The 25,608-nt window shown below is 28.6% G+C and overlaps 1 protein-coding gene and 1 long non-coding RNA gene across 2 annotated transcripts in view; one reads left to right on the forward strand and one right to left on the reverse strand.

Moving 5' to 3' along the window:
• The first annotated feature begins 443 nt into the window (after nt 1-443).
• Nucleotides 444-24,792, forward strand: LOC129981164 (DNA repair protein RAD51 homolog 2-like). Its single transcript, XM_056091879.1, has 10 exons — nt 444-628; nt 1,649-1,762; nt 5,179-5,295; nt 5,795-5,928; nt 6,300-6,419; nt 7,068-7,251; nt 8,805-8,907; nt 17,366-17,520; nt 23,831-23,909; nt 24,588-24,792. The coding sequence occupies exons 1-10, from the start codon at nt 545-547 to the stop codon at nt 24,719-24,721; spliced, it is 1,224 nt and encodes a 407-aa protein (XP_055947854.1). The 5' UTR covers nt 444-544; the 3' UTR covers nt 24,722-24,792.
• The window catches only part of LOC129981167 (uncharacterized), a 56,247-nt gene continuing 40,045 nt past the window's right edge, over nt 9,407-25,608 (reverse strand). Inside the window, exons 2-3 of the long non-coding RNA XR_008785290.1 lie at nt 13,505-13,662; nt 9,407-9,510 (exon numbers count right to left, since the gene is read on the reverse strand). This is a non-coding gene — a long non-coding RNA (uncharacterized LOC129981167). The remainder of the gene's footprint in view (nt 9,511-13,504; nt 13,663-25,608) is intronic.

Here is a 25,608-nt window from a genome sequence, read left to right on the forward strand (position 1 = left end):
TAAAGAAAAAATTTCGTTAAAAAAATTTTTACCAACATAAATTAAGATTGATTTTTATCAAAATGTTTTATTTGCATTCTTAACTGATAACTTATTTGAACAAATTGAGTTTTTCAGCTAGCTATCGGAAAAGCAATCATGAATCAAAACAAATGCAACTGTCATATCAAATTCGAAACTATTTTTTTTCAGTTATTGGAATCCGGTCTAGATAATTGTAGTAATGTTCTCGAATCTTTTTTAAAAATTTTTAGATCTCGTAAAAATGATATTCTATTAAATTAGTTTATTTATTGATTAGTTTTAGTTTTTAAATAAAATTTAAATTCTTTTGTTTTATCATTGAAAAGAGATATTTAAAGATTTGTATTTTAGAAGAAGAAAAAAAAAATGAACAGATATTCAACTCAACTCATCTCATAAGTAAAACTGAAAACAAAACAAATAAAGTGTGTTTGAAAAATAGGCGCGCGTAATTTTTCTTTTTCACATTTGATTAAAGTTTTATCAATGTCTATTTTTATGCAAATGTGATTCCAAGAAAATGGGATCATATAAAATTCGTCGTTTGCATTTACCAGAAAATATTGCGGGAATATTAGAAAAGAATAATTTAAATACGTGCAAGGTAAATATTTTGAAAAAGTATGAAAATTTTCTAGAATTTCTGTTCAAAAATTATTCTACTTTAGCTTGTAAAAATATTTCAAAGATTATCAGTGGTATTTTCCCAATATTCTTCGTAGATTAATGAGTTAGTCCTTTTCTTATTTAAATAAAAGCGTTAATGTTACAAGATGCAGACCTAAAGGAAGCAAATTTTATTGTCTGAGCTAGTCTTGATTTTAATACAATTAAGAAAAGCAGCAAAATGAAACTTATTAAGTAAAGCACAACTTTCTGGTTGTCATAATCAGAAAGGTTACGATTTGTCACATAGAGTTATCTCCTAAAACCATCCTACATTTTTGTACTATGTCTTTAGTATATGTGTTTCCACAATGTAAGAAATGATATGTACGTTTCTTTTTCTGTTTACTTTTTTATGACATTCAAGTTATTTCTTCACCTTAACTTTTTTACACTCTGTTATTTATTCAGAGTTTTATTTATTTATTTTTTTTAATTATTTGAACTTCTAACCATTTTTAAAATTATTCTTTATTGAACTTTAAATATTTTAGAATTAATTTTGATGTAAAAAATTATCAAATTACTTACAGCATAATATATTATATTCTTGCACTTTGTTTTGCAAAAATTAGTTTCTCTTTTTTCATAGATTGACTACAGTATCAATTTTGTCATAATTTTTATTTAAGTAAGCATATATTTTAAGTTTTCAATTTTTTTGGACAGCTATTAGATCTCAAATATATTAAATATAATGTGTAATCTAACCAATCACTTGAGAAAATTCAAATTAAGACTATAGAATGTTTTTAAGTCGAATCAAATGTGATGACTGATTTTCATTGCTTTGCCTGTTCAAAAGCCTTCAAATCTGGTAAGTTAGCAGGAAATTTTCTATGCAGAATAAAGATGCTGTATTTGATGCACTTTAGATGCCTTTCTGAAGTTGAAAAATATCTTTGAAAATCTTTCACCCTGAATGTATTTAATTTATAATTGCAATTTTTATTTTTAGGATGTGCTATCTCTTAGCAAGTTAGAGTTGCAGTCACTGTTAGGAATTAATCGAAATAAAATAGAAAATTTGTTACAAGAAATATCTAAAAAATGTATTACAGATCCTCAAACTGTAAGTTTGATTGTTTTTATAAGTCAAATAAACTCTATGTTTGCAAACCTTTGTATTAATTTAATTTTATATTGTGTGCTTATTAAATTAATAATCATTCTTTGTAGTTAATTAGTTTTTGTGAGGGCATTTTTATAATTTTTAGACTGATTAGTTTCTTATATTTATTCTTTGTAATGCTTCCTGTGCATTAATATAATTTTTAATTCTCTATTTTTTTTTTTTTTTTTTTTTTTTTTTTTTTTTCATTTTTCCCTTTGAGAATTCAAAAAAAGTATAGTAAAAAAACAATCCTCTAGAATTTTTCAAGCTAAATTATTACATTTTTTCTAAATGCTTAATTTTTTTTAAAAAAAAAAAAGCTTTAAAAAATTTCTATTAAAAATAGAATGATCTTTTCCATTATTATTTGAGTTTGAAATGTGTAACTTATATATCATGATATTACATTGACAAGGAAAGAAATTGAGTTAGTTGGAAAGTCACATTATTTATAAACCTTGTATAATTGCATAATATATGTTATATATCCATGTATGTATAAGCCATAAATGTAAGCTGCATCTTCTCTTTTTCAAATAACATAGCCTTTATTGAGGATATTTTACCCTATGAGCCCTGACAGCCCAATATCGCCCCATTCAACAGAAGCCTTACTCAGTTGCTTTGGGGTGGCGTCCTGGCATAGGGGTAGCACATCCTCCCCGTGACCTGGGCATCCTGGGTTTGAGTCCCGGTTCGGGCATGGTTGTTCTATCTGTGAGATGTGTGAATGTGCCCCCCCCCTCCCCCTGTAAAAAGGGGTTGTGCAAGCGAATGTGATGCATGTGTAGCTAAGACGTACTCTTGCCCTTGTTGGCGCTACTAAAAAACAAGAAACACTCCCTTGGCTTAAAATCACTGACTTCGTCAGCGAGCTTGTCCATGGCAAGTGCCATTATAAACAACAACAACAAAGGTTGAAAGATATTTCTCGACAAGCACTCATTTAAACTTGTGGGTGGTCAGGGCTCATAGGGTTAAATTCAACTTTTTTTTTTTTTTTTGTAATTTGGTTTTGAATTTCCAGTTTTGCTGCTTTTATTAGTTTTATAGTTTGCTGCTTATTTCTTTTCTAGTTTCCTTAAAGATTGGTATTTCATTGTGGCTATATTTAGCTTTGATTGATTAGGTTTTAATATGAAATTCTTTAAATCAATGTTTTTTTAGTGAATTAATCCTTTTATTTATTTGAATTTTTTAATAAATCAACTTATTATCTGTAAATTATATATACTAATTCTTGTCTTCCAAAAATCGCAATTTCTTGATATTTTCGGCTTATGAGGGTTTCAGTTCTTTGACAAAAGTCAGAGCCCTAATAGAAAAAAATCCTTGGTAGGAATCTCTGCTTGAAGGTGACCCTTGATAAAATTTTCAGTCCAGATTCATCATTTTTTTATTTTATTCTGTTTTAATGCAATATAAACTTAACCTTCTATTCAAATTCAAATACCTCAGAATACTGGAATGCCAAAACTTCATATTCAGAAATTAGAACATTTCCCTCCCCACCCCCTCAAAAGCAATAATGACTGCTCATGTTCTTAATGAGTTGATATACATAAGTGGACATTGCTTAGCTCATGGCTATTAAGGAAGACTCTATGTTAATTTATCTTGGTAAAAGAAGTGCACATACTTTGATTTTTTTTTTTTTTTAACGTACTTGAGATGGTGCAAATTACTGGAAATCGGTAATAACGAATATAGTACTTTAATACTTGTGAAATGATAACAGACTGAATAGTATCAAAAATTTAGGAATATTAGTTTCTAAAAATTATGATTGTATTTCACACAAAATTATTGCAGAGCTTCTCTTGATTTAATTCTTCAAAGCTAGACACAAATTTTCCTCTAAATGAAGGTGAACATCTTTTTCAGATTTTTTGAAATAAATTTGAACTATGTTTGGTATAAATATATTTGAAAATATATTTTATCCTATTCAGTATTCTCGACTGTTACCTGTTTAATGAAAGAATTGCTAAATCAAATATCATTATATTGACTTCTAACATTGGATGCCAAAAAATATTCATCCAATGTTAGAAGTTAATAGATTCTTTTTCTTTCTTTCTTTTTTAACATGTTAAAGGTTATTTGCTTTTGTTATTAAAAATTACTAATATTTATCATCCTCAGATTATTTATATATAAGTACATAATAAACATTTATATAAGTGTATGCAAGTTGAGGTTCGAACTCGCAACGGTAGGGTTCATAGCCGAGTAACAAAGCCACTAGACAAAAGTGTACACCCGTGTCCGGAAGTTGTTATCTGGCTTATGATGTTACCACCACAATAGTTCCCCACCAGTGAGTCGGTAGAGTTTATCGCGCCAGTTATGACGAGCGACGAACGTGATTATCGCGCCAAGTGTTTTTGGCGGGCGACGGCGAGCGTGTGTGAGTGGTTGTTGCCGGTAGATGGAGCCACGGCAGCTGAATGAAGGATGCGGTTGTTCAGAACCAGGGTCACCAATATGCAAGTTGAGGTTCGAACTCGCAATGGTAAGGTTCATAACCGAGTAACAAAGCCACTAGACAAAAGTGTACACTCGTATCCGGAAGTTGTTATCTGGCTTATGATGTTACCACCACAAGTGCATAATTAATAATTTATATACATAATATATTATAAATATGAAATATCACATCATATTAGTTAGATAAAGTATACTCAAAAATTTATTTCAACATATTTAGTATACATGCATAGTAGCATTCTCCTAAACCCATCTACCTGATAGAAGGGTTGTTTTATAAAATGTCATTATAAAATAATTTTACTTATATTATGTTCTTTTTTGAAGCTTCTTTTAGCCATTTAAAAAATCAAAAATATAGACTTAGGGATAGAATCAACAACTATTTAAAATGTAGAGTGCTGTGTGGTTTTAAGAAAATACATCCTAAGAACCCTCTTCCATCACTAGAACTTGTCTGTTTGAGCATTGTTATAAGCAAAGCACATACCTTGGATAGTTAATCAATCTCAACAAAGTGGGGAAGGGGGTGGGGATTTCACAGTGATATTTGGACAACACAGGTAGGTCTGAAGCTCCATTGAATGGACATTGATAGAGTTAAGACTAGTTGATTAATTCGCCTTTTAGTTACAAAATAAAATAATTTTTTAAACTGTAGTTGCTAAATTTTATTTAATTAAGAAATACTGTACAACCAGTTTGTAGTTCATTTAGTATTTTCTCTAAATTGTATAAATTTAATAAATAATTTATCTTTTTAGGGCTAAATTACTGAATATATTAATTTAGAGTATCAGAACCTCCAAAGCAATAATCACAGTGCTTGCATGTTGTAAAACCTATTTCATGTTTAATTTATTTTAAATTTTACTTTCAAATAGGTTTATAATATTATTAAAAACCAAGAGTTAGCATCAACTAATGTTTACTTGCCATTATCGTTGCCTTCTCTTGATCTATTACTTCAAGGTGGTTTACCATTTGGTAGCTTAACTGAGGTAAATACTTTTTTCTTTTATTTTATTTTTCCAAAAAATACACTTTTAAATTTAGATACATTGCCATTAAATATTTATTTTGATATCTGAGGTTGTATGTACGCTGAAAATTTTTTAATTCCAATGGAAGAATCTAATGATCTTGTGATGAACTGTAATGACTGTTTTAAATGCATGATTTAGAGTTATTATTTTTTTGTATTAAATATCAACTTTAAGTCATGTAGCTTTTAGTTTTCTTCTTTATATTACTGTTCATTTCCATGTAATTAATCATATAAAACACAGAACTTATCAAAAGTTTAAATAAAAATACTTGACAAATTTTGTTCAATATATGTTTATAATGTAATAAAAGTGTGATACAAATTAATATATGTTCCATCAAACTGTCTGTAATTATTTGTATTTCTTTAATTTAATAGTTGACAACTGCAAATATTTATCTGTTATCATGTATTATTGTTGTTTAATGTTTCATACTCACATCTGTAGTTAGTTTACAGGCCCACCTGGAGTAGGAAAAACTCAGTTTTGTTTCATGTTGAGCTTACTTGCTGCCCTGCCTTCTCCCTTGGGCTTAGAAGGAAATGTTATTTATATTGATACTGAATCAGCCTTTTGTGCTCAAAGGTATGGCTTTCTTTTTAAATGTGCTGCTGCAGTTTTTGTCTGACCAATTAACTGTGGAATTTACTTTTAAAAATTCTTCACACAGTGCATAATCAAAATCAAACAATGACATATATACACATCGAATGAATTACAAATGCTTGCATAGTAAATTTTTCAAAAAAAAAAAAATCATAGTAAAGATTTCATTTTTACTATATAAAAAATACACATTGAGCACATTTTATTTTAATTTTCACTTCAGAGCTATTTTTAGTTGCTAAAAAATTACATTAAATTTTTATAATCACATTTATAAGAATAAATAAAACATATTTTTATATTAAAATTTAAAAAATTTAGTATTGTAATGCTTATTTTTCATTCCTTAGGATTCGAAGTATTGCTTTGAAGAGATTTCCTCAAATAATTAGAAAAGATAATGATGTTATTCCATTCTTGCAAAGAATTTTAGTGCATAAAGTCAATTCAGTTATTGGATTAAAAGAAGTGTGAGTATATGAGAATATACAATCTACATCACAAGTAAATATTTGAAATACTTTTTTATTTCCTATTTGTATCAAATAATATTTAAATCAAGATTTATAAAATGTGCCATGATTGTAATTTATAATTCTATTTATTTAGTATTGGCCTTTAAAAAATTAATTAAAATATAGTAAAAATTGTGATTTTTTTTAACACATATATTCAAATTTTATTTGATTCCTAAACTAGTTACTTAAAATCAACATGCCAACTATAACAAGAAATAAGTTGCTTTTTTTTTTTTTTTTTTTTTTGTAAATAAAATCAATGTGAAATTTTGTAACACCCTGCTTTTAAATCCATAAAAAAAAAAAAAAAAAAAAAACATCTAATGAAATGAGTATTTCACTCCCATGTTCATGCTATTATTTTTACACAATTTTTTTAATCATTTACACATAATATTTTTGTTACTTACAATAATATACCTGAATTTCAATTCTAAGAATTAATGTATCTAGATTCAGTGTTATTATTTGTGTAAGAAATTCATATTTCTTGTAGAAATAATTTTCCATTTAAATAATATGTGTTTTTATATATAAGTTGCTTGAAAATCTTACCATAGTTAATTAGAATATTTGAGTAATTTTTTTTTTTTTTTTTAGTGTTCTTCAACTGGAAAAAGAAATCATCAGAAAGCAAGTTAAAATAGTAATTGTGGATTCTATTGCATCATTGATAAGAAAAGAATTTGGAACTGATGACATTAGCAGCATAATGGAAAGAAATAAAATCCTGGTGGAGCAAGCAGCTATTCTAAAAGATTTAGCTCAAACATACAATATAGTAGTAAGTTGATTTCTAAATTAATATTAAGAAATTCCCCCAATGCTTTTCAAATTTGTTTATTCAAGTAATATTTTATGAAAATAACTTTCCTGCTCAGAAATTAGAAATTTAGTATTAAATTAAAATAATATTGTGAATACGATCACTTTTTTTAAAATTAAATCTGAAAATAAATAGGATGTGATTATAATGATTATTTTGTGTTGTATTGTTTTTTTTTTTTTTTTTTTTTTTTTTAGTATAAGTGTTACTTTAACCAAAATGTATTGTTACTAACTAGAGAAGTTAAGACTTAATATCATTCTCTTAAAATATATATTATATAATTAATTATAACTATATTATTAGTCTCCTAAGAACAGCTTTTAATTCATATTGTTATATTTTAAATTTATGGACAGAATTGGTTCATTTGAATTTACAATTTTTAAAAAATAAAAAATTCCTTACATTGGCAAGATATTGAAAACAGAGAATGATATGGATTCAGATATTATTTCATTATTTCATTTGCTTAAAAATAGAAAAATCTCTTCCTAAATAGTTTCAAAATAGGATTCTAAAATAATTGACTATAAGAAATTTTAATCTATATGCATTTTGTCTTTCTCTAAGTGTTAAGAAATGTTTCTTTAATTTTGCAAGAAATTTTATTTATATATTTCTTTAACCAAAATGTATTGTTACTGACTAAAGAATTTAAGACAATTAATTGTAGCTATATTATTAGACTCCTAAGAACAGCTTTTAATTCATATAGTTATTTTTTAAATTTATGAACAAAATTTGTTGGTTTTATTTACTGAATTTCATTTGATTTATTAAAGCACTAGTTTGAATTAACGTAGAATATTCTAAACAAAAATTGTCAAATATGACCAAAACTACTTTATTCTTGATTATATTCACTTGCTAACTTGTCTGTGGTTATTTTTCTCCAACAAACTCTAAAATTTCTGAAAATAATTGGAAGATACAAAGAGATAGAAAGATATCCTTTTAGTTGGTTGAATGTTACATTCTACATCTCTTCTACTTGGAATAAACACACAAATAAAATTATTATCTTTATGTAGTCAAACACATTTACATCAAATATTTAAAAAAAAAAACAAAAAAAAACGGTATTTTAAATAAATTTCTGAAATTAATTTTTTGAACATGATTAATAGTGTTTCAAAATTTACAATATATGTTTTATTTGTATTCAAGTACTCTTCTTATAAAAAAGTGGAAATAATTTGTTAAACTATAAAAAATTAGGCAACTTCATTAAATAATAAGATTTCATTTATTATAATTACTATTATTGCTTCCATTATTATTTTTATAAACCAGTTTCTATTCATATCTTATTAAAAAATGAACTTCTTTATTGTATTTAGAAAATTGTTTCTAAAATTTATTTGAGAAGTAATTAAATATTTTCTTTTGATCTTCTATTTTATAAATGATAGATCTTCTTTTCCAAATATTGATGTCTTTTGAAGTTTTACAGTAACCTAATTTTATTTATTTTTTAAATAAATCAATATTTTTATAATTTTTTATAGGTATTCCTTACAAATCAAATTGTATCTCATCTCATTGAGATCAATTCTATTCTTCCAGATGATTCTGTTGATGATGAAGATAATATTGACTGTAATCTTCAAGGTAAAATATTCAAATGCGTGTTTGTTTGTCCCTTGTGTAATAAGAAAAAAAATACAAATATATCTTTTTCTGTTTAAAAAAATTAAAGATTCTTTTATTTTGTGTAATATGGATAATCTTTTCTTTATAAAGCCAGTTTTTATTACTTGTACTATTAGCTGCAATTAATATTATTTTATGCCAAATATCTTTATTCAATACAAATTTATTCTTTGCATTTTTTTAACTACTTTTCAGTTACTAAATATTCTTTTCTTAGAGGATACTTTATATAAAATCTGAGAATATCTCTTTGGTTTCATAAACACTATTGTTTTTAATTGCTATTGCTCTTTGTTTCTATAAGTTAATTATCTGTTGATTGCATGATATAATATATATTTAGTATGAAATGACAAAGTGTCTTTATAGAAGCATTTTCATCACTAGACTTATAAAAGTGGATGAAAATTTCTTTTATATGTTTAGATAAAAGATATATTTCTTATGACATGCTGAGACAAAAAGAAACAAAAATTCCATGAAGTTGCCTTAAGAAATTCCAAAATTTCATGATGAAACTCTAGGCTATAACTACAGCCAAGGAAACACTTAAATTCTGATCTGAAAGTAAACAAAACAATTTTATAACAATATGGATAATCATTAAAGATGCACATTTTAGTAATGCACACAAAAAGTGTGGAAAGAAGGCAAAATCTGCATAGATAGAAAAGACTCAATAAATATAGCATTTTGCTAAATAATTCTTGATGAATGATTATTTCAAAATAGAAATTAATAAAATGTTATAGAGAACAGGCAAATGAGGAAAAAAAAATATTACTCCTTACTCTACAATCCACTTTATGTCAACCCTTTTCAGTATATACATCTTCTTTATGGCCTATGCTAAATATCATTCCTCATGACCAAATATAACATGCCACCAATAAAAAGACTAATTACTGTCTGTAATATATTTCCCTTTAAAGTATTTAGGTTCAGAGAGACCTTCCCCATCTTCATAGACCTTAAACTGCAAAGCTCCAAAGTATTTGGCTTTTATTTAGTCTTCTTTTTCTAGTTTTTATGATATTGGTTGTTTCGCTACCTTACTCTTTTTCTCTTATTCTTCGTGTATTTTCTTCATACTTGCGCGAAGTGATATTTTGTTGTTCTTTTCCGTGTAGGTTTCTCTTAGGAAATTTATTTTTTAATGCTTTAATTTTCCATCTTGGATATATTTCATCTATCATATGTTTGACATAGCATAGCCAGATATTCTTGTGCCATTAAATGCCAATTAATATGAATGCAAATAGCCTCACACTCTTGTCCCCTCTCCTGTTTTATAAAACTTATGCATCAAAGTGTATTAATTTATAGCCTTTACATAACTTGCCATGAATTCTAATCATGATTTTTTTTTTCTATTTCTTTTATTGGATTGAACAATAAATGATTCTAATATCTATAGTTATATTGATACCAAATTTTGCTACATTAAGTACATTTTGATATTAAACTTGATTGTATATGATAAGCCAGTAATTGATTTCTTTCCTGTTTATATTCATTTTATATTAGTAATTAATATTTACCTTTAATACTTAAGTAGTAATCAATAGAAATTGCTCAATACTTATGGCTTTGGACTTTAATTGTGTACTTTATTCTTTAAATCATTATTAATAGTAAAAAAATTTATGAAAATTAAACTTTTGTGAACTTGAGGAACCAGAATGTCACACATTTGTTTGAATTTATGTTTTTTGCAATACTAACTTCTTTAAGTTATTTGAATATCATGTGTGAATTTAATGATGATAATATAAAATAAATGAATTTTTGCATAAAATATATTATTTTTATATTCCAAAAATTTAAATGTCACATATTTTTAAATCTAAGTTTATAACTAAATAATTATGTATTTTAATCATTGTATTCAGAAAATGCTATTCATTAACAATATTTCATTTCTATTTCAGTTCAATTTATTTTACTAATAATAATTATGTTGAATTATCTATTTGCTTCGAATAAAAATCCCATCAGTCTTGTATGCTTAATAAATATTACTAAGAAATGTTTAAATTGTTAGCTATCCAAAACAGGTCTTTATTCTTTCTACCAGATCTATTGTCAGATAAGGCGAAGGAGGAAGTTAAAATAGCGTGTTTCATATATAAATAAAGAGCTATTTATCTGAGAGGAAAATTTTAAGTTGTAGGTTTTAAAAAAGACCTAAAAAGTGAGCTGTTGAATGATATGATAGCTTAATTAGGTCAGGAATAAATTTGTAAAAGTATTTTTCACATTTCAGCAAAACTTTTGAAGTTTCATTTATGTATATATTACATAGAAACAAATAAATTGTAAAAATTTCAGATCTATATCTGCATTACATTTTGAGAAATTCAACTATATTGGGTGGAAAAAATTATCTGAAAATGCATACAAGTACTTTTCTATCGGACAATAATTCTATTCTAAAAGTGATGTTCTTCAGTTTCAAATGATGCTACAGTCTAGTGCTCGAAAAATATTAACTATAGTGTCTGTTACCTTAACAATTATTGGGAAATATTATCAGTAAAGGAAGATACTGGATATATCTTGATGTAAGTAATCAATAAAAGAAATTTTATTCTTCTACATACTAATAATTAAGATAAAAGCTTTCAAATTCAATTTTCATCATTTTTTAATCAACCTTAATTGACACTATTTGAAATCAAAGAACAACATTTTTAGAGTAGGGTTATTTTTTTTAAATCGTGAATTCTGATAGAAAAGTACTTATAGGCACTTTTTGACTGTCTTTTTTTTTTTTTTTTTTTCCCCAAAATTAACAGAGATATCGATCTGATATTTTTAACATCTATTTCTTGCTATGTAATATATACCTAAGTGCATTTCCAAAAATTTAACTGAAATATAAAAAAATATTTTTATTAAATTTGTACTTTTTAAAATTTACTCTTGGTATAATTAACTTGACTGCATTTTATAGGGTTTTTTTTTTTTTAATACTTGCAATTGCTTGATTTAAAGTTCTTTTAGGTTAAAGTTTTTTATTTAAATGCAGAATCTCAGTGTTTCAACTTCTAGACCCTCTCCTTCATCTTTTATCCGAAAATATGGCTGGATGCAAATTTAGAACTTGTTTAGTTATAATCAACTGAATAATGTGATATAACAAATTTGCTATTACAGTACACTCCCAAGTATCTGGCTCGAGATTATCTAGCCTCTGAACCAGTCTAGTTTTCTTTTATCCTAATTAAATGAGAAAGGCAAGGTGCCTATTAGGTCATGTATTAAGATCTTTTTCAAAATTTAAAAACCATAAGTTTTGACTCTTATATATGTGTAATCATTTATCAGTGTAAAATAAAATCAGTTTAAGCCAGTAATAATAAATTCCTGAAAGATGCAGTGCAGTATATAAGCTATCAGTACAGAGCCTCCTATTTTAACTCGGCGCATTACCGGCAACTGCTTCTGTGATTCACTGGGCCGGGATTGCATTCTCATTGAAATAAATGGAGGGTTTAATATTCAATAAAAAGTTAGAAAAGGTATGTTATAACAGTGAGTTTTTATATAAAAACTATCTTCTGGTATTGGTGGGTAAAGAAATGAATTCATAGAGCTCTCAGTCTATCCGGCTTTTTTGTTATCTAGCCAGTACTTCTACCACATTAAGCTGGATGCTCTGGAGTGTACTGTATATTATATTATATATATATATATATATATATATATATATATATATATATACACACATTAGTTCAGTGGAACTATTATGAAAAGCAAGTGCAGTTGCCTAAGTCTATGGTCATAAAAAAGTTTTTTTCATGCAGCAGTTGAAAAACTCACATGCATTTAGTATGATTAATTATATTTTTGCAGTACAATTAGTTCATCCACTAATTGATAAATTAAAAAATGTTTACATAAAGATTTTAAAAAAAAGCAAAAATAAAAACTTATCTTCATACAATTCTATTCTTTGATGATTTCTTTCTATGTAGATGATGTCTGGAAACTGTTAGTAGGAGGTAAAGTTAATATCAAGGTATTAGAATTAGATTAATTGAATTAACTGAATTTGTTAAACTGAAGCTTGGCACTTGATTTAATCTTTTTTATGTGTGGCAGCTGTGATATGAGAAACATCTCATCTGGATCCTACATCACTTTTATGGACTCTCTAAATTTGCTTCAGAAGCATCTGCCTTTCGCTTCTGTGGTACACACGCACATGATGGCTCAGAAACAATAGATGTTCTTCATATTTTATTGTTGTTGGTTCTAATATTGATATTTCTGTTTCAATATTCATCATTTCATCACCTGTATTCATATTTCTCACTGTCCAGTGAAAAAAAAATGTTTCATATATCCTCAAAAATATTTAAATTATGTTGAAAAACTTAAGAAAAAAAATTATTTTTTAAAATAATAAAAATTATATTCAATATGTACGACATTAACTCTTCTGATTTGTTTTAGAATCCTTAGAAATTAATTAGGATGTTGCAAGAGTGTTTTTTTTTTTTAACTTTAAAGTGGGAGTTAAAAAAGTTTAATGTATTATTATACTTACTCTCTTTGTTCGTTAACTTTGACAGAATGTCATTTGAGTTGATTATGATGAACGTATGGTTTCTTTGCTTTCCCTGCATCTTCTTTTTTTTCCAATCCTTTTAATACTTTTCTGGCAACTGTCTTTCATACTCTTCCATCTCTTTTTCACTTCTTTGCCTGCAATATTTTAGATATTAATAATCGGGAAATTCACTATTCTTAAAGTTTCTTACTGTGAATTAGCATCAAAAGTTTGACATTAATATTTTAACACATCAATATTGTCATTTGAAGTTGTCATAACTTGTGCTAACTTACAAATTTCTCTCACCCTTGAAAGTAATCTGCATATATGCCAAATCAAAATGGACAGTGCTTTTTCTGATTTGCAATAAAATCAGATTTTTTAAAGGTTGAAGAGATGTTTTAAAGTCCATAATTTTTTTTCATTAAATAAACTCTCTTTACCATTGAGGAAGATGGAAAGTAATACCAATGAAACATTATAAAAGATACTAGAAAAATTTGAACTATATACCTTTATACATAGAGCGATCGAATTTATGCTAGCGTTCCGACCTATTTGTAGGGAAGGAAAACTATTTCACCAAATTACTTGGACCTCACCTAAATGTGCCATTTCGATTTCCGAAATACAAGGGAGATTAATTCATATTTGGGGGGCTGGAAGAGGAAATTGTACTATTGAGCAAGGAATTTACAATATCAATTTACATTTGAGGCATCCTAACATGGATCGTTAACTGTCATGTGGGGTTGGAATTAATATCATCAACCAAAAATTGTTTTTACATTTATTGCAATCATAAAATTAATGATAAATTAATTATGATAAAAAAAATTGTGGTATAATGTTATTACTGTCACATAGGGAACCACATTATCATCGCAAATATGGCTGGATATGCCCTCCATTTCTTTGCCTCAAAAAATTGTATTCAATACACAATACATTCTGCTTGGAGATGGGATACATGTTAAGAAATTCTATCTTTTAAAACAGCTAAGTTCTTAAAATTAACTTTATAAATGTAGCTTTTAAATATCTCCATAGTTCAAAGTCATCAAAGTTTAGATTAGGTGCCTGAGACATCCAAGATGTTGAAAATTACCTGCTAATCATTCTGTTAGTTGAAAGATTTGTCTTAATACTACTTAAATGCGCAGTGCAGTGTGTGGGGCTGCATCCTCTTACATGAAGATTATTGTTATGAAGACAATATTTTTGTACATACGATGAAATGACAAAGTTCCGGTGCTTCAGTGCATAACTAGAGCCAGTAACAGAACATATTCATTGACACCGAAATTGTGTTTGATTGCCATTGATGCAGATATTGTCCTTTCTTCCCTCTTCAGCCAAATTTCACCAATGATATTTTTGGTTACGGCCTTCCAAGAATCTTTTTTCAATTCACGGTTTTTGAAATCCTTATCTGGTGTCATATAGATAGGGATATTTTTTAACTTAAGTAGGGATGTTGAAATCAGCATTTCTATCGAAGTAGAATTCCATGGTAATACTGTATATAAAAAATAGAAGCAAACACGCCTCTACTGTGGTAACAGAAATAACAACCATTTTCACACGAGTGTAGTAGCCATCCAGTGAGCTTGAAAACTGACTTTAAAAATAGAATAAGAAACTTTTAAGATTAAAATTGTAATCAAACCTAAATAATAATATATCAAATATTTTTTTAATTCATATGATTTACATTTTATAAACTAGTATTAACATCTTAATGTCAACCGATTTCATTAAGTTATATAACTTAATTATTTAACATTCTGAAAGCATTAATTACAACAAATAAACAAGAAATAAAATGTAAAATACAAAAAAAGAAATATAAAAAATGATTGATTGATTTAGATCCTTATATTTAATTGTTGAAGGAATTAAAATAACTTTCTAAAAGCATAAAACATGATGAAGATAGTTTATCATTTTTTGGAAGCATGTGTGGTGAAAGCTTATAAGCCAGTTAACAGCCACGCTACACGAGTAATTGCTTTTGTATCCTGGTCATGTTACTGAACTTCGAACTATAAGATCCCAGGTTCTTTCCTCGCGCATCTCAATTCGCAACACATGAATTACATTTAATTTAATTAAAGATTCGAAATATATTTGAAGCAAATGTGATAATTTTAAATCAAATGGTTTAGCCAATAGTGTGCCAACAGGCAGATAGATAACCGATACAACATTCTCTTTATTAGAAGATATAATTACTTAATAGATGTTAAATATGGATGAATTTATATATGAAGAGAAAATATCGTGATTGTCAAAAAAGTTCGAATTCGAGATTCGACAATCAGACATTTTTAAGTGAAAAAAAAAAAAAAAAAAAAGTAGCACATTTTTACTTTCTCATGTACAAAATATACAGGAACTATCGTAATCGTTAAAAATAAAAAAATGAGATTTTGGCGAATCTCTTAAGTTTTAGACCTCCCTGAATTCAAAAAACACATTTCTGGAAAATGTCCGTCTGTCTGCCTGTGACCGAAATAACTCAAAAGCGCTTTGAGCTAGAAGGATGAAGTTTGGTATACGGTCTTTGTACTACATTTGTAGATTTCTATCATTGTTGAACAAAATCTGTTCAGAGGAAGTCCGCCTGTTCGAATAGAAGTTAACATAATAATTACAAAACGGAAAGAGCTAGATAGATAAAATTCGGTATGCATATTTAACATCTGTTGTGTAGACGCCTGTCCGAATGTGTGCCAAATCCAGCAATGGGTTGACTGTCTGTCGGTCTGTATTTTCAAAAACATATAAACGCGATAACGTAAGCATAACAAATTTGGTATGTTATTTTGTGACTTAGTGACTATAAGTATATTTTTGTATCAATCGATTGTGAAAACCCCTCTAAAACACAAATTTGATTTTCGGGTAATATTAACCGCATATCAGGGATAAATCGCTAAAAAAAACTCGCCAAAGATTTGTTTTTAAATAGATTCAATATAAACGTTAGAATTTACTTCAATGCTTAATATTTTGTATGCTATAGCCATACAATGCTTTCTATGAGATAACATCTTTGGTAGAGAGTATGCGGGTAAGTTTTGGGAAGGAAAACTCTCGCTGTTTGGAATTATATCTGTCTCCATTTGTATATAAAACAAGATAATTCAAAAGCATTTTGAGCCTAGACGGCTGACATATAGGATGTGATCTTTACACCGAATTTTTGAGTTTCTATCAAATTTTGAACGATATCCATTCAAAGGAAGTCTGACAATCTGAGTAAAAAGGAATATGACAATTATAAATTCTAAAGAGCTCGGCGTTTAAAATTTAATACATAGATTTAGCATCTAAAGTATAAATCTGCATCAAAGTTTGAATCATATTTACCTAGAAGTTAACCGTCTGTTGGTCGCATTCATATAAATGGGATTACTTTGAAACGACATAGTAAGTGATCTTACTATTATAAATTGTTCTGAATCAAATTTTAATTCAATCGATTGAAAAAATGGCATCCAAAATGCATATTCGGGTGTTTTTCCTCTACAATGCGAAGCACTAAATATATTCAAGCGCTATAGTATGTACGGGATTCTGAAAATTAAAATATGAGCACTGCTTTGAGGTGCATTCCCAAGTTTAAGTTTCAAAATTTTATACGTTGAGAAGAGGGACTAGAATAACACCTTTATCAAGGAGAATTTCGGAAGAACCATTATCGCTGATTTTGTTAGAAATGTAAGATTGATAGATTTTCACATGTGTCGAGTAACAGATTTGTTTCAAAAGTCTTTTTCTTCTTCACTTTTACACGTGTAAGTAAAAACAACAGATGTTTAATCAATGTATGTTTTCCCTCTTGCTCAGTTTTAGGTAGTACAGTCCCACCTGCTCCAGTTCAGAAGAAGCCGAAATTTCAAGGGGTGGATGCAGATCACGTGATTCCCGCCTTAGGAAATACGTGGTCTCATTGTGTGAACACTCGCCTTGTCGCCCAGTTCCTGGATTCAACTGTTCGCCAGGTGATGTGCACCATAATTTGATTCTCTTTTATGTAAACATCAGTTGATGACCTTATGCTAAACTAAAAGGCTGAAACGGGCAAAATAATAAACATCCTCAAAATTTCTATATTCGTTTAAAATATTTGGTGTAAGTGCCTAAAGAAAGTAAATGATACCCGAATTCAGTCTTTATTTTTCACTATTTCACCCGCCACGGCGAAACCGGGGAGGGAGATTCTATAAGGCTACAGCCTCTCCATGCACTGCTCCATTCTGTATTTTTAAAAAAAGAAACACTTATTTGTTTTTAATATTCTTTTTAAAAATAATATAAAATAAAACGTGGCAACACTGCTTTCTGGCTTGGTAAGCTCAGAAATTTTCCCACTTTTATAGTTACAAAAGATCAGTCGACTGGTTCAATATGGTTATTACAGATTCCGAATCTTGCTATCGTATTTCTTGTTAATCCTCCTGTTCGGTAAATATCATAATCTAAATATGTTAATAGACATTTAGCAGACGATTCCTTTTCAGACATTTTATAACTGCTACTATTTTTATTTTGTTAAAATATTATTAAAAAGTAAAAGCAAACGATTTTTTTCTTTGATAAACATATTTTGTTAATATTATTTCGTTTATTTTTTGTATAATAGATGATGATCGATTGTAAACCTTCTGGAATCTGGCAATGTTTGTAAGATACGCTGTTATGTTGAAAGAATAAACAAGCCGATGGAATTCTAAATTGCTTGAAGTATTGTTTTAGTTTTAAGAATTTAAGATGCTCTGCAAGCTATAGTTTGAAGCTTAAGAAAACGCGTAGTTTTCTAGAAAGCATGCAAAACCTTTTATTCTGCAAAACGTTTTCCTACCAAAAATTTCTTTAAGGATCCGAATAAAAAGAAAACTGTTGGGGGGGGTCGACTTTTAAGTACGACTTTTGTCATCTGTATGTGAAGTTCTTTGTCTTTCTCTTTTCTTCGCCTGATTCTTTTTGGCACCAAACGTTGACTTCTTTCCGATTTATAACGTTCTGCTTATAAATACTTTGCCATCTGCAATGAATTTCGCTCTGATTAACTATTTCGGTTTGCAAAAATTTAATAACTGCATGTTCCTCAAACTTTTCTTATTCTGCGAATAGACATACATGCTTCTTTGTTTCACATGACCTTCAATTATGTTTTAAAGAAAATGTCACTTCAGTATAACTTAGTACAATCCTAAACGCATCAAATGATACAATTCGTGCTCACTATTGCGCATGCGCACTTTGTATAATAGTCATCTGTATTATACTATCGGGTTGACCGCACTTGTGCATCGAGACGTAAATTTTTGTTAGGATGATGTCATTAAACTAATCTCTCTTTTTATTATTATTATTTTATTATTTTTTTATTTTATTTTTCATATATAAAGTATAGAGAAAGTATAGTAATCGTCAAAAAATTCAAACGAGATTTTTGACGAATCTCCACGTTTTAGAGCTCCCCGAGTTCGAAAAACACATTTTTGGAAAATGTCCGTCTGTCTGTTTGTGACAAGGATAACTCAAAAACGCTTTGAGCTAAACAGTTGAAATTTGGTGTACGGTATTTACACCAAATTTGTAGATTTCTATCAAATTTTGAGCAAAATCCGCTCAAAGGAAATCCGACTGTTCGATTATACGTCAGCATGATAACTACAAAACGAAGACAGCTAGATAGACAAGATTTGGCGCGCATATTTAATATCTATAATGTTGACGCTTGTCAAAGTTCAGCCAAATTCAACTACGGGTTAACTATGTACTTTCGAAAACATGTAAACACGATAATTCAAAAACGCAATGACTTAAATATATCAAATTTGGTATGAGATTCTGTGACCACAAATGCAGTTTTGTGTCGAATTTTATTTCAATATGGTTGAGGAAAGCGTGTCGAAAACCCAAATTCGATTTTTTGGATGCTATTAACACATATCAGGGATTAATCGCCAAGATAGATTCAGTAAAAATGCTAAATTCGCGACAAAAGTTAATATTTTGTAAGTGTTGTACGCCAATACCTTGTAAGGCATTCTCTGACAGGACAAGTTTATTAGAGAGTACGCAAGAAAATTTGGGGGACATCACTTCTGCTGGTTATCATTGATTTTTTCCCCTCTCTCTGCAAAAATGATAAACCGCGAATTGCAAAGGAAAGTCGAAGGTTGAAATTATTACTTTTTCTTTTTACTCATTTTTGCCTATTTAATTATGAATTCATTTTTAATAGCAGCTTGCTGTGAACAAGATAAAAAAAAAAAAAAAATCTTTATTTAAGGTTCAAGGTCATTATAATTCATCGCCGCAATAATTTCATTGACTTATAGAGGAATTTTTAGTACTGAAGAGGCAAATAAGGAGAAAAAAAATCAGGAAAGTGATTGCAAACGATTCCATTCGATGTGTCATTTCCGCGTTCGTTTATAAACCCCGAACAGTTGTGAAGCAGAAGCTGGACAGGAAGCAGGTGCTATGAATGAGTCGCAGGGGGGCTCTTCCATGATTTTACAACCCCTTTCACCTTGTGCAATTTTCGGGCCAACACGCAATTCTCATTCAGAATGGTTGTATTTCCGCGTTTCTTGATTACTCAAGCGTTACAGTGAGTAAAAGCAGAATTAGAAAGACCTTTTTTTTTTTTTCCCGCCTTGTAATGAGAAGTTCTTCTGGAATCAAATGGGCCAAAATCTCCTCCGTTTAATTTAAGGAGTTATATTTGGAAGTATTTTCTCGCTGTCTCATTATTACATATAGTGTGTTTGTTTTTCTCTAGTTACTTTCTCATGTACTTAGTATAGAGAAAGTACAGTCAAAAATTCAAACTCGAGAATTCGACGAACCTCCGCGTTTTAGACCTCCCTGCGTTCTGAAAACACATCTTTTGGAAAAGTCCGTCTGTCTGTGACAAAGATAACTCAAAAATACTTTCATCTAGATGGATGAAATTTGGTATACGGTCTTTATACCAAATTTTTAAACTTCTATCAAGTTTTGAGCTTAATCAGCTCAGAGGAAGTCCGGCTGCTAGAATATGTTAACAAAATACTACGAAACGAGATGATTTAGATGGATAAATTCGATACACGGAATTAGCATCTAAACACCTGTCAAATTTTGAGCCAAATCCTAAAAGGAATTGACCGTCTGTCGGTCTGTACTTTCAGAAACATGTAAACGCGATAACGAGAAGACGCACCGACTTAAATGCATCAAATTTGGTATGTGATTTTGTATCAAATTTTTGTTTGAATCGGTTGGGGAAAACGTATCTGAAGAACAAATTCGGTTTCTGATACTATTAATGGCTTGCCAGGGATTATCGCCAAAGATTTCACGATAGATTCTTTTAGAATGCTAAATTCACATCAAATATTTCGTAACTATTGTATGCCAAAGCTAGGCAAGGTGTTCTTCTTCTTGGGGGTATATCTGTTTGGCGAGTCTTGAGTTCTAATAAGTCCAATAAATCTTCAATATGCGCTTTAATTCAGGGGATTGTAGAGGAGATTTTAGCTGTTGTTATTTCTTATGGCACTTGCCATGGACAAGCCCGCTGTTACGAAGACAGCGATTTTAAGCCGGTGGAGAAGCGTCTCTTGTTTTTATGGTAGCGCCATCTAGGGCCAAGAGAACGACTTAGCTACACACACGTCACAACCCTTTTTACGGGGAGGACTTCATTCACGCATCCACAGATCGTAATTTAGACCTGAATCAGGGAACGATCACCCCTGATCCAGTACCCCTAGTGGTATTACTCTCGACATGGAGGACTTTGTGACCACGACAGATTTATACGCGCGTCAGCCACCAAGCACGCGGGGAATCTTCGGCCGGCGGGGTTCGAACTCGCAACCTAAGGGACGTGAATCCAACGCTCTACCAACTATCCTGGCCTATAATCCTTTATCAGAGTATGCTTGAAAGTTTGGGGAAGACCTCTTTTGCTGGGTTTTACTGATGGTGGTCTTTAGCTGAAAACACATTTAATTAAAGAATGATTAAGTGAGTTGATTTCTTTTAATATTGGCATAGTATATTTTCTCTCACTTATTCCCGCTGACTGATTCTATCGGAAAATTTTATATAAATGTAAAATTTCGGCATCAGAACTTCATATCGAGTCTTATTTATCTTGTGTTTTTGAATTACCGTGTTCACTGGCATATTGGCAGACAAATAGGTCATCTATCTATTTACTGATTTATCCTAAGATTGCGAGGTTGTAGTTTTGGGTGTAAAAAAACTAAAATTTACTCATCGAGTTTGCTTTTTTTTTTTTTTTTTTTTTTTTCTTTTTTTTTCAGTTATCGACAGAACATCAAGCCGTTGGCAGAATATGGTTTATTGTTTATTATTGGTACATAATTATAATATTAAATTTGTATAACAGATTTCAATTTATTGCTTGTCTAGACTATCGGATTCACATATATACGGATAGATTTCCAATCTACGGCTATTTAACGGGCTCAAAGAAAAACTAAACAATAAAAGTTTCAACACTTTTTTCTGAGGCCTCCCTCCCCGCTTAGCACTATCAAAATCTCGAGGTCGAATGTTTTCGCTATTGTATTATTTCCTCTTTGTATACATGGTGCACAAGAAAGTAAAAATGTGGATAAAGCTTTTTAACAGAATCGTTAGTGTGCATTCAGTTTTCAAACCCAGCTGGGGAATTTAGAATAATAATAATACTTTCTTGAATAATCTTATTTTTCTTACCTAGCAGGAACAAAGATGTCTATAATTATTAAGTAATTATGAAATGATTGGCGTGGTGTAGAAAATTTTAATTTGGCTTGTTTAATATTTTCCATTAAGCATTTTAAAAGTTCAAAATAATGCATATGTACGATCAATCTACATATTTTAGTAAACTTACCAAAACTATTTATTAACCGCTTAACTGTTTTGCCCGAGTGCCGTACGTGCATCGATTTATTGAATTTTGATAGTTGTAAGCAAAAAATAAACCATTCATAACGATTATAATTCAATATTAAAATTACTTCGAATACATAGATAAGTATTCGATGGATTTCCATTTGAATCAAAATAAGAAAATATTCCTAAAATAGAAAGTGTCATCTTATTAGATAGTAAAGAAAATAAAACAGTTAAGTGGTTAAATGTACTAAATACACTCATGTCATTAAAGTTAGTGCTTTACGTGCTGCATTATGTTGTCATGCATTTTTATTTCTAGCCATAATTTTACCTCGAAAGCTGTACCAAAAACATCGGTGTGTTGTAATAAATTTCTGAAAATCTCAATTATTTTTAATTACTCACTTTTGATGATCACCTTGTCTGAAATATTACATTCCTCACTGTTAAGCTATAAATACGATATACAGAACTATTTGAAATGGCACTTTTATTGCTTGATAAGACAGAAAAATATAAATATAATATAAAATGAAAATGATGGGAAAATGACTTATCATTTTCTATACTTGATTTTGAAATAATTATTAGAACTGAACCGTATTAAATCTAATACCAAATTCGAGTTATTTCTTGAAAAAAAAAATTCAGATTTGGCATCCATACTGTATTTTTAAGTCTAACAAAATATACAGTTAGGAGAACAGAACCTATCAAAGTTTTCTAACTAATAAATTTTATAAAAAGTTTCATTTTTTTTTAAAAAAAAGAAGCCTGAATAAAATTATTGCAAAATTATAATGAAACCAAAAATTTATAATTAGAAAAAGCAAATATTTACTATCATGTTATAAAAAATATCACTTTATGGTTGATATGAGGAAATATATCACTATATAAGTGTTATCTAATGAAATAAAAATTACTTCATTAATCAGATTTATTCATTATTCATTAATGAGATTAGTTAAAGAACTTGTGGATATCTGAAAATCTGTCAAATATATCAAAATAAGTACTTTAAAAAAAATAACCTTTTGTAATTTAAGAAACATTTACATTGCCAAAAAATATTTACAGAATTTAAAAAAAAAGGAATTATTGCAAAATTAATAAATTAAAGCACTGATATATCAAGTCAAGGGAAAATAGTTATTGTGAAGTAAAAAAAAAAAAAAAAAAAAAAAAAAAAAAAAACTTCACGCAACGCAGAGATGGGGAAAAAAAATCGTAAACGCATCACTACAAAACTAAGATATTAGTGAGATTTTCATTACAAGGTGTAGTTGCAAATTACAAAAAAAAGTTTTTGAAATTTTTTTTTAAATTAGGGGGATTTTAGACAGTTAGATTTGTATTGTTTAAAAGTCTATCTTTTATGTATTTCTTTTTTTTCAGCTAACCATTGTGAAATCTCCTCTGGCACCCAATGCTGCTGTACGATACATCATAAACGAATCGGGGATTGTCTTAACTGGTAAATTTTTATGAAAATATAATTTCGAAACATTGTAAATGACAGCTTTGAATTGTATTTGAACCCTCGACTAGACTAAAGTAAACAGTACCACTGCAAAAGGATAAACATTTTTTTGAAAAAATGATACAACTGGTGCCAAGCATTTTTTTATGTGTATACTGTGTGTTTTCGCCAATAAAGTCTGCTTGGCGAGATTTGCGCCGGCGAAATGGAAAAGTACCATTCTTGACCATTGCTTGGATTTGTAAAGTTTGATTAATTAAAGCTGCGAATAAAACTATGCTGTGAATAATAATATTGTCCTTTCTTTAAAAAAAAAAATATCTTTCAGCCTTTTTTATTAATTTCATTATTTATATATATTTTTTTCTCCTGAAATGTGTATTGATATCTGGGTCTTCTAATGCAGTTTAATTTGTTACTTCCTAACTTCATAAAACTAGATTACAGTAGTGTAAAAATATCGCACCTCATGTTCGGCCATTATAATCAGATCTCTACGTATTGAGTGAGATTCCATCTGCAAATCTGAAAAATTTCAAAAACAATTTTTTTTTTAAGAAAAAAATTTCTTTTTAATCTAAAAAGTTAAAAAGATTATTATTACTTTAGATTCACTGTTCAGTAAATCTTGTACCATTTTAAGATTGTGATTGATTCTGTGTTTCTTTTTAGATGATGACATTGAATTTGTAAATGTATTGAAGAATGATCACCAAAACATTCTGACAAAAAATAACTTCCTCACGACAGAAATGACTGGAACAGGAGTTGTTTTCACTGCTCCTTCAACTAAAAATAATCTGTGATTATCTTTTGGTACCGCTTCTTGAAAAATTATCGGTGAAAATAATGTTTAACATTTGTATATATATTTATAGCAACAATGATTTTTTTTTTGTATTGTATGAAAATAAAATGAAATATAGTTATATATAAATCCCTACCTCTTAATTCTTTCAATAATCTGAATCAAATATAGCTAAAAATAACGGCGAAGAATTCAGAAGAATTTATTTCTGCGTTTTTGAAAACTTATAAGTATATAAAAACATATTACTAAAATAGAGTAAAATTTTCGTTTTTACAGATAAATACTTTTTCTTTATTAAAAATTCAGCTGAATAAAATTTCAGCAGCAAAATGTATACATATCATTTCATTTTGTTTCTGAAAAACGTGAGTAAATTTGAGTTTTATTTGCATATTATTTTTTATTTTATCAAACTTAATACCAGTAGAATAGAATAAATAATTTCTGAATTTGTTAGAAACGTCGGCAAAATTAAATTAACTATATGATAAATAAGGTAAGCGATTTTTAAAAGTTCGCACGAGAAATTAAAGAAAGTTGCTTAAAATATGTTATTTCATCAAATTATGTATAGATGGCAGCACTACCTCGTACAACAATCGATGTCATCAATGGCACTAACAATTTTAGTTCCGATGCAACATTATTTGTTCTTAGATTAAAAAAAATTATGAATGAATTGTAATCTTCCAAATTTTAAAGTTTGTAAAAATATTTGCTTACATTATTATTTTTTTTTTCTTTCTTTCAAGTAATTTTGACAAGCGCAAAAATTTTCTAGGCGATATTAAAATGTACTTTTTTTACAATGTTAATTCAAGTAAATTACTAAATGGAATACAATTCAATCACTTTTACTTTCTTGTCTACAAAAAGTTCTAT

The sequence above is a fragment of the Argiope bruennichi genome, chromosome 8, assembly GCF_947563725.1.
Source record: "Argiope bruennichi chromosome 8, qqArgBrue1.1, whole genome shotgun sequence".
In the NCBI taxonomy this organism is placed as follows: Eukaryota; Metazoa; Arthropoda; class Arachnida; order Araneae; family Araneidae; genus Argiope; species Argiope bruennichi.

What these genes read in the sequence shown, in the direction of transcription:
- LOC129981164 (XM_056091879.1), top strand. Translation starts at nt 545, where the DNA reads ATGGGATCATATAAAATTCGTCGTTTGCATTTACCAGAAAATATTGCG. An exon ending in GTATTACAGATCCTCAAACT is followed by an intron (nt 1,763 to 5,178) that starts GTAAGTTTGATT and finishes ACTTTCAAATAG; the next exon opens with GTTTATAATATTATTAAAAA. An exon ending in TCAGCCTTTTGTGCTCAAAG is followed by an intron (nt 5,929 to 6,299) that starts GTATGGCTTTCT and finishes TTCATTCCTTAG; the next exon opens with GATTCGAAGTATTGCTTTGA.